General features: G+C 35.6%; 1 protein-coding gene across 1 annotated transcript; it reads left to right on the top strand.

Moving 5' to 3' along the window:
- Positions 1-8,806: 8,806 nt before the first annotated feature.
- Positions 8,807-9,358, top strand: LOC148586902 (uncharacterized). The gene has a single exon (XM_088514387.1). The coding sequence runs from the start codon at positions 8,807-8,809 to the stop codon at positions 9,356-9,358; it is 552 nt and encodes a 183-aa protein (XP_088370513.1).
- Positions 9,359-10,750: the final 1,392 nt, after the last annotated feature.

Here is a 10,750-nt window from a genome sequence, read left to right as displayed (position 1 = left end):
ACCAATTAATTTATACTAATATGATAAAATTAATTTTTCATACCAATTCAAATCTTAATTTTTTACAACCTAATTAACTTTAATTATAGTTAATTAAAAATTTTGACGTGTCTAATAATGACATGTGACATGTCAAAAAATACCATTAGCTAAAAATTTTAAAGTTTTAGATTTTAATATATATAATTTATGTATTCTATTATATGATGATTTTTTCATCTTATATATATAACACTTGCATTATCCATACAATATACTTAAAACTAATTAGAGAATAAATAATTTAATATTCTAGATATTAATATTACTAGACTGATCATTTATGCATGATAATTAATATCATATTCAAATTAATATTAATGAAATGGTTGATTATATTAATTAATTGGTATACAATAGTATGATTATGCATGCATATGATAATTAATATCATATATATGCATGATAATTTCCTGGCATACATTAATATATAGTATGATTATGTTTAGTGTAATTGGTATTTTTTGATATTCATCATATATATATATATATATGTGATATTAATTGGCATGCATGTGATATATATGTATACATATATACCAATTAATTTATACTAATATGATAAATTAAATCACTACATTATTTTTCATGCCCATTAAAATTAAATCACTGCATTATTTTTTTTTAATATATATATACCTAATTATAATTAATTGTAAGTTTTCAAAAAAAATTTGACGTGTGAAAACCTAACACGTCAAAAAAGTTTTTTTTTTTACGTGTCTACTTTGACACGTCAAAATTTATTGACGCGGCAAATATAAGTTACTGTTTGCCACGTCAATAAACTGCATGTTTTTTGTAGTGATAGTCAAAATCGGATTGGAGGCAAAATTGGATTCTGAACATGTCTCAGTATTTTGACCATAACTTTCAGCTCAAATATCCAATTGAGGTGATTTAAGCGGCATTGGAAAGGTAACTCAAAATTATACAATTCATTTTGATATAATATTTTCTAAATTCGGAGCGCCACAATGCCAAAATCACGCCGCAAGTTAGGACCGCAATTTTGGGCGAATCCTATTCCGATTTGGACTTGGGTTTTCTCTATCCTAATTGGACTTGGACTTAAATCTCCGAAATTCCTAGGATTACTAGGGCTTCTAGGACTCTCCTAAGCCCTATAAATAGACCTCTAAGCCTCACAATTGAGGAGACAATTAGAATGAGACAACTTTGGGGAGAGGATTGGAGGCTACTTCTAGGACCGGTTTTTGGTTCTTTCTTTCCCTTTTCTTTTTCTTTTTATTTTAATTATGTGTAACTAACTCTTAAGGAGGGCTAGATTGAAGCCCTAATTATGTTTATTGAATATTTCAATATTAGCGCCTTTGTGATAATCATATTGTGTTGCTTAACTTGATTAATTCCTATTTTCTTGAATTCCTCATATGTATGTGACTGGCCATTATATGCATGTTGTATGGACTAGTTAGTTAAATCAATTTGGATGACCGAGTCCTGGGTTTAACATAAGTAACAAAAGATATCCACACCGGATTCTTGGGTTAATCAACATGAAAAACCGGGAGTAGACACCCATGCCCTAGGCCTCATGTGTTTGTCGATTTTCACAGTTTTATGCTTTCTTAAAGAATAACTTAGTAGACACCCATGCTAAATCCTTTAAGAAAGAAAAGAATTAGAGTAGACACCCATGCTCTTAGGTTGGCAAACATTAAGTACTCATAATATGATTGGATCATTGGCATATTGTTATATTATCTAAGTATAATTAGTAGTAGATATCAAAGTCCTGCCTTTACCTTTACTTGATCTTTATATCTTTTTATTTTTCTTAATATCAAATATGTGACAGTTTGATATTTTAATTAGTCCAAAACAAAATCACAATCTCTGTGGGATCGACCTCGTACTTGCTGCACTATACTATTATTTTGATCTTGTGCACTTGCGAGTTAAAACGTACTAAATATTATCTATTAATTTAGGTAGTATTTAGGTACAACAAGTTTTTGGCGCCGTTGTCGGGGATTGTTTGATTTTGTTTGGAATTATTTTCCTTAGTTTATCTTTATTTTAAATTTTTTTTGTTTTTATAGTCTTTTCCGCAGTTCTGTGCCTCTGGAGGTGCGATTGATCGCCCAACCAAGGCGATCGAGTGCACTTCACAGTGCGATCGATTGCACATCCAGAGAGCCGCACAGTACTGCGATAATTACAAATCTATTTTTTTTTTCTTTTATTTCATGCAGGGTCAGTTGAGTCTGGATGTTCGAAAGTTTATTTTCAATTTTGTTTTCCTTTTTAAATTTTAACTTTTTGGTATTTTATTTTTAATTTCACATATGTGGGGAGGCATTCCGACACCCCATGGACCGTGTTCTTTATGCCACGACCCTTATCACCATGTTAGAGAATGTTCTTCAATAAGACAGATTCCTAACAAAATTTTTGGGCATAAGAACACATCAATCTCTAGACCGGGGAACGACAACTATCTTGATTCCTGCAACCCAATCTGGAACTAACAGTCAAATTTCCCGTGGCAAGCTCAAGCTCTTAGAACTCATGCATATTCCTCTCATTCGGATCCACCACTACAAGATCAGCTAGCTGCCATGCAGAAGGCATTCCTTATGCTCATAAACGCCATGACTGCTCAAAACATCTCTCCCAATCAGCCAACTACCCAATTCTAGGTATGTGCCACATGTTCTCATTTTGATCAGTCTACTGAAACGTGTCCTTTGTATTTATCTACAAATCAAGAGCAAGAGTCAAGGATAAATAGACAGAAGGGTATGATACACACCCTAGTGACTTCTCAACAGCAGTTCATGACTTCTCAACAATAGTTCATGACCTCACAACAGCAATTCACAGCTGATCAAAAACAATTCAATACAAAAACTGATCAAGCCATTCAAAGACTGGAAGTACAAGTGGAAAAATTGGCCAGGGAACTGAAGGCATCTCCCATCAATTGGCGTCAACAATATCAAGAAGAAGAGTGTCAAAGTCAGTTGAGGGAAAATCCCAATGGACAATACATGGAGAAAGAGTGTGCCTACTATCATGAGCAAGCTATCTCATTGAGGAGTGAAGATGTGGCTGAAAATCAAGTGGAAGAGGGGAAAGAGGAGCAAACCGAAGATCCACAAAAGCCACATCAAGAAAAGGAAGAGAGCATTAAAACTTTTTCACCATTGGCTCTTATTCCTGAAACACAAAGAGGCCAAGAGAGAAGTCTGTTAGAGCTACCACATGAGCAATTTGAGGACATCAAGATAGAAAAACTTCCTAAGTTTTCTTCTTACTTTATTCCATTTCATGATTCCCCACTGGATGAGCAACTGTTTGAGAAAACTCAAAGTGATCTTCCCCAATCTATAAACACTTGGAAGCACCATGCAACAGAAAAGATTCATTCTCTTTGGTGCAAGAGAAGAAAGGATTGGTGCTTCAATTTTAAAGTGCCACAGTCTGGCTGAAGACGTTAAACTTAGCGCTTATGGGAGGCACCCCATAGCATATCCTTTTATTTAGTTGTTTGTTTTATTTTATTTTGTTTGACTTATATTTTGTTTTGTTTGCCTTTGTGTTTTATTTTACTTTGGTGTTTTAGTGTTTCAAGTCTTTTGTCATGTTTTTACATTTTGTTACTGCGATCGGTCGCAACTTGCATGCGATCGAGCGCAAGTCTCCACTTGTGGTTTCATTGCATTCTATTACTGCGATCGAGCGCACCCTGAGTACGATCGAGCGCAGTAACCGACTTTTGGCTGTTGTACATTCTGTTAGTGCGATCGAATGCACCTTGTGTGTGCTCGAGCCCACATCACCCATACATACACAGCCTTGCGCAAGTGTGATCGAGTGAACCATGCGTGCGATCGAGCACACTTGGGCAGCATCCCATAGTTATCTTTTTATTTTGTTTTGTTTAGTGTGTTTTAAGTTAATCTTTTTATCTTTAGTTGTTTGTGTGTTTTCTTATTTTGCAGGGACAAGTGTGCTTCGATTCAAGTTTGGGGGTGTGCTATGAGCCATGCTTTCCAAGACAGTGTTGTTCATCTTCCGGGTAAATTCTTTCCTTGTCATTTAAGTTTGGGGGTATAGGCACACATGTTGTTTACACACATTTTGTCCCAATTTCATGTTATTTGTTGTTTATATATATATAAAGTTTATGCATGTTCATGTTTGCCTAAATTTTTTGGTTAATCTAAACGAATTGTGGCTTGAATTCATCAATGAGCTTAAAATTTTGAACACATAATCTAATAATTGAGTTTTTCAGTTTGGTTACTTGCTTAAGACAGTTGAGAATTCACATGTTTGATCTGATCTTACACAAGCACATTAGCACATAATTTGTAGGGTATGACATGAAAGTTTAATGTGTGTGTTTCTATGTCTTAAGTGAAACTGGATGATTTATTAGATGGATACCTTGGCATATATATATATATGTGAAAAAAAAAAGAAAAAAAAAAGAAAGAAAAATATGATCATTGATAAGCTTTTCACTGAAAATATGATCATTGATAAGTTTTTCACTGAGTAACTGGACTTCTTGCCTCAAAGCATTGAATGTTCATGTCAAAAGGTGAAGAATTTTGATTTGGTTAATGTCATGGTTAGTTTGGTTTCGTAGCCTTTTTTACTCGAGTTAGTAAGTCCTAGGGGTGTCTCTACACCTAATGCCCTAAAACCATCTGGTTTGGGAGTCATTGACTTAACACTCGTTACATGGGTCAATTAGAAAGCTTAAGGGAATCAAGCATTGCACAACCTGACGAAGAAAAAAAAAAAAAAAAAAAGGAGAAAAGAAGAAGAAAGAGAAAGATATGTCATTGTTGTTCATTCTAATAGGGATTTCAGTGAACTTTGAGATCTTGAGACATTGCACATTAGAAACAATTGGAAGCTTCATATTTATGTGCTAGTTCACTTTACCCTATTTTCAAACTTGTGATGTCTTAGCATGTCTTTTGTAAGTAATTAAATTTTAAAATTCCAATTCATTGTAAAGATGGGGTTTATCTTTTTAAGCTTGCTAATGAATGAGAATCATGGTTTTGAGTGATACCTTAATTTTTGGATAGCATGAACTCTTACATGATGTTTGTGGGTAACATTTCTGGAAAACCCTCACGATACTTCACTCGTCCACTGGGGAATTCCTAGGGGTTTAAAAGGCTTGTTGCATACGCTAAATGCAATCGTACATCCCATGAAAAATGGATTTATCTTTTGTTTTCTGTTTTTCCATTCTTGTTTTTAGTTTTGTATTGGTAAAGGACTAGCAATATGTAAGTTTTGGGGTGTGATAAGTGCTAAAATATTCATATTTTCAGCCCTTAACTTGCATGTTTTAATCCTTTAGTTTTGGTTAATTAGCCCATTTTACTTCTTTTTTGTATTTTCTTCATTTTATAGGATTTTGGAAGAAAAGAAAGCGCTTTCTGGAAAAATTCCAAGCTTAAAGGGTAAATTGGGAAGACCTAGAAGATATGGTTAAGTTTAGCCAATCATGGTTAAGTTTAATCCAATAAAGGAAATGAGTAAATCGGAATTTCTCAAATAATAGTCAAAATCGGATTGGAGGCAAAATTGGATTCTGAACATGTCTCGGTATTTTGACCATAACTTTCATCTCAAATATTTGATTGAGGTGATTCAAGAGGCATTAGAAAGCTAACTAAAAATTATACAATTCATTGTGAAATATCATTTTCCCAATTTGGAGCGTCGCAATGCCAAAATCACGCCGTAAGTTAGGACCACAATTTTGGGCGAATCTTATTCCGATTTGGACTTTGACTTAAATCTCCGAAATTCCTAGGATTACTAGGGCTTCTAGGACTCTCCTAAGCCCTATAAATAGACCTCAAAGCCTAACAATTGAGGAGACAATTAGAAGGAGACAACTTTGGGGAGAGGATTGGAGGCTACTTCTAGGAGCAGTTTTTGGTTCTTTCTTTCCCTTTTCTTTTTCTTTTATTTTAATTATGTGTAACTAACTCTTAAGGATGGCTAGATTGAAGCCCTAATTATGTTTATTTAATATTTCAATATTGGTGCCTTTGTGATAGTCATATTGTGTTGCTTAACTTGATTAATTCCTATTTTCTTGAATTCCTCATATGTATGTGACTGGCCATTATATGCATGTGCTATGGACTAGTTAGTTAAATTAATTTAAATGACCGAGTCCTGAGTTTAACATAGGTAACAAAAGATATCCACACCGGATTCTTGGGTTAATCAACATGGGGAATCGGGAGTAGACACCCATGCTCTAAGCCTCATATGTTTGTCGATTTCCACAGTTTTATGCTTTCTTAAAGAACAACTTAGTAGACACCCATGCTAAATCCTTTAAGAAAGAAAAGAATTAGAGTAGACACCCATGCCTAATTTGTTGCTTAGGGAAATCAATAGCTTAAGGAGTAAGCACCCATGCCCTTAGGTTGGCAAACATTAAGTACTCATAATATGATTGGATCATTGGCATATTATTATATTATCTAAGTATAATTAGTGGTGGATATCAAAGCCCTGTCTTTACCTTTACTTCATCTTTATATCTTTTTATTTTTCTTAATATCAAATCTGTGACAATTTGATATTTTAATTAGTTCAAAACAAAATCACAATCTCCGTGGGATCGACCTCGTACTTGCTACACTATACTATTGTTTTGATCTTGTGCACTTGCGAGTTAAAACGTACTATATATTATCTATTAATTTAGGTAGTATTTAGGTACAACATAGTCATACACATATGAAGAATTCGATAAAACAAGAATTAATCAAATTAAGCAACACAATATGATTATCGTAAAGGCGACAATATTGAAATATTAAAGAAACATAATTAGTGCTTCAATCTAGTCCTACTAAGGAGTTTAGTTATACATGAGTTTGATCTTAAACATCTTCATAAAATAAAATAAAATAAAAAGAATAAACCCGAAACTTGAACTTGAAGAGCCTTCAATTCTTCTCCTTGAAATTGTGTGTTTATTCTAGAGGCTTAAGGGTCTATTTATAGGCCTAGAGAAATCCTAGAACCCCTGGTAAACCTAGAAAACTCGTAAGGTTTAGTCCTATTACAAGTGGGACTTGAAAAATCCTAATATGGAAGGAAAGGGAATTTTGGCGGCTGCTAACTATTCTCCAACGCATGGGTGCGCTTGATCGCAGCCCGTGTGCGCTCTATCGCACCAGTCCGATCGAGTCTCCTCTTGTGCGCACGAGCGGAAGCCTGCGTTCGTCTGGACGTTCTCTGAAAGTGCACTCGATCGCAGGTCCCTTGCGATCGATCGCACTGCCAGAACCTCTAGCTTTTCCCAAATTTGCTCTTTAAACCCCACACTTTCATAAATGCTTTCTTTTCCTCCAAAAGCCTACAAAAACACATAAAACACATAAAAGAAATAAAATAGCACAAACTAACAAAACTAAGGAATTAACAAATATAAGTTAAGGGGTTAAAATACATATATTTTAGCACTTATCAATTTGTTGGATGACTTATTGATGAATGACCTTGGCTTGTAAAAAAAGAAAAAGAAAAACGATGAAAAGAAATCATTTTGAGTTGTTCACTAAGTAACCAGACCTCTTTCCTCATTAAGCATTGAGTGTTCGCATAAAAATGTGTGAAGTTTAGTTTGGTTGATGGTATGGCTAGTTTGGCTTCATAGCCTTTTTGACTTGCGTTAATAAGTCCTTGGGGATGTTTACATCTAGTGCCCTAAAGCCATCTGGTTTGGGAGTCATTGGCCTAACACTCATTACATGGGTCTTAGAAAGGAAGCTAAGCATTGCACAGCCTACACAACAACCAAAAAAAAAAAAAAAAAAGGAGAGAGAAAGAGAGAAATAGAAGAAAAATGCACATCTTGCCTTGGTTGTTTCATCTGATAGGGATTCCTACGATTTTGAGGTACTGAACCATTTGTCTTGAAATTAAATTGAAGCCTCATGATTGTATGCTAATTTCACTTTGCACCTATCAGAACATATAATGTCTCAATTGTCCACTTATGAGTAATTTGAGGTTTGAGAGTCCTAAAGATTTTGAAGATGGAGTTCACCTTTTTAAGCTTGCTTATGAATAAGAATCATTGTTTGTGTGAAACTTCATTCTTTTCAATACCATAGTACTAACAATGTTTGTGGGTATTGTTATGCAAATTTATTTAACTCGCAAGTGTACGAATCGATTGTAGTTTAATGGATTGCAAGTGCGAGGTTGAACCTACAGATAAAGGCAAAGAGTTTAGTTGCTCCCTAAGGATGGATTTCAAAGCAACTAATAATGAAGCATAGTATGAAGCAGTTTTAGCCGGGTTGAGCATGGCCTCAAAATTGGGTACCGAATATGTGGAGATACGAAGTGATTCGTAGGTGATTGTCAGTCACATACAAGGGGGTGTTTGAGGCTCAGGGGGTGAAAATGAAGCAGTACTTATCACTAGTACAAGATGCTACAAAGCAATTTAAGCATTTTAGCATAATAAAAATCCCGAGGGAACATAATGAAAAAGCTGACCGATTGGCTCGTCTGGGTTCAACTACCGATTAAGAAATTGAAACTTTTGAGGAAAGTGTTCAAATTTTTTCCAAGCCAGCAATTACAGAATCAGTTTCGGTTTTCATATTAGAAGTTGTGCCAACTTGTGCATCTAAAATCATTAAATTTATCAAGGATAGGACTGTCCCAGCAAATCAGAAAAAAGCAGTACATTTGAGAACAAAAGTAGCCAGATTCATGATGGTGGGTAATGCGCTTTATAAAAGGGGTTTCATGTGGCCCCTCCTCAAGTGCGTCTACCAAGAAGAAGCTGACTATATCCTGTGGGAAATTCATGAGGGAGTATGGAAGTCACTCGGGAGCAAGAATGCTTGCGCACAAAGCTATTAGAGCTGGTTACTACTGGCCCAACATGCACAAAGATTCCTTGCTAATGGTTAAAAATTGCAACAAGTGCCAAAGGTTTGCAAGTGTACCAAAGCAACCCTCTAAGGAGCTGAGCTTCATTTCCTCACCTTGGCCCTTCTCACAATGGGGGATGGATATAATAAGGCCATTACCCCGTGGAAAGGGAGGTGTCAAACTCTTAGTTATAGATGTGGACTACTTCACTAAGTGGGACAAAGCAGAAGCACTAACAAGTATAACTACTAGTAATATCGAGAAATTCTTGTTGAAATCAGTGGTATGCCTGTATGCAATTCCACATGCTTTCGTCACCAATAATGGAAAGCAGTTTGATTGCGACTCCTTCGTGAATGGTGCTCAAAGCTTCATATCAGGAATTACTTTTCATCCCTAGGACATCCTCAAGCGAATGGGCAAGTTGTGTAGATAAATAAAAAAAATCTTCAAAATTTTGAATAAGGAACTTGGTGAATGGAAAGGATATTGGGCTAAGAATCTCCTGGAAGTGTTGTGGGCATGTAGAACTTCAAGGAGGACGCCAACCAAAGAAACCCCCTACGTCTTAACTTTTGGCATAGGCGCGGTTATCCCAGCAGAAGTTGGATGGGAGGCTTCCAAATAGAAAACTTTTGGCCAGAATTCAATGATAAAGGTATTAGTCTACATCTCAATCTTCTGTAGGAAAGAAGAGATCAAGCTTAGGTTACCATGGCAGCTATTCAAGAGAAGGTTGCTCGGTACTCCAATAGGAAGGTTAGGCATGAAGTTTGAAGTTACGCAAAGCGACCCTGGTCACCAAGGATCCTACTGAGGGAAAGTTGGCCCCAACATAGGAAGGACCCTACAGAGTAGTAAGATGCCATAGTATGGCATCCCACATCATCTGGGTATGGAAATTGAGATATGCTTAGATGTATACTTACACGCTTCATAACAACAAGGCGTTTTAAAGTCGTGATAGTCATGATCCTATCAAAACTCCGCAGTTAAGCGAGCTTGCGAGAGTAGTACTACTGATGAGTGACCTCCTAGGAAGTCTGGCTTGGGTGAGCCAAAAGCGGACAATATTGTGTGTCAATGGGATGCGTGTTACACATAGGGCCGGGGCGTACCACCTTTGTAACGCCCCCAAATCTGGCAATTACCCCAGTTTAGCTAACTGGTAGCTAAATGGGAAACCACCCCTCTAAGCAACATTAGAGTTATTGCATAGGAAGGTAAAATAATTTGAGAAGTCTATTAATCATCAAAGGTGAAAGAAAACAAGGATCGAGTTCTACCTTTAATCGCGAAATAAACAAAAATATGTAACTAAACCATTCAACAAATATAAAGCATGCACAGCGGAATTAAAGCAACATCACAAACACCACACAAAGTTTATTTACGAAGTGGAAAACCCTTTGAACACATTGTTGTGAAAATTTTAATAACTCGCAAGTGCATGAATCGTTTGTAATAAAGGGTAGCAAGTGCGAGGTCGATCCCACAGGGAACTGTGTTTTTGAAAGTAAACTTAAGTCTAAATTCCAAAATTTGAGATATTATTTTGTGAATGAAAAATCAAAAGCATAAACTAATTAAAGTAAAAGTAATCTATTAACGAAGCACTAGGGTTTCGGAATTCGCACTCACAAATTCATAGCAACATATTTACATGATTAATAATATTTCCCAAAGTTCTCACAATATATTCTTAGGTATGTTTTACTTTTGCTTCAAAGAATTAATCAAAATCATCCCATGTATCCATTCATTACCCAAATCACAAAATAAATCCAATATC

This window comes from Corylus avellana, chromosome 3, assembly GCF_965113065.1.
Source record: "Corylus avellana chromosome 3, dhCorAvel1.hap1.2, whole genome shotgun sequence".
In the NCBI taxonomy this organism is placed as follows: domain Eukaryota; kingdom Viridiplantae; phylum Streptophyta; class Magnoliopsida; order Fagales; family Betulaceae; genus Corylus; species Corylus avellana.
The sequence above is the reverse complement of the archived record's forward strand: the minus strand, read 5'-3'. Positions and strand labels throughout refer to the sequence as shown.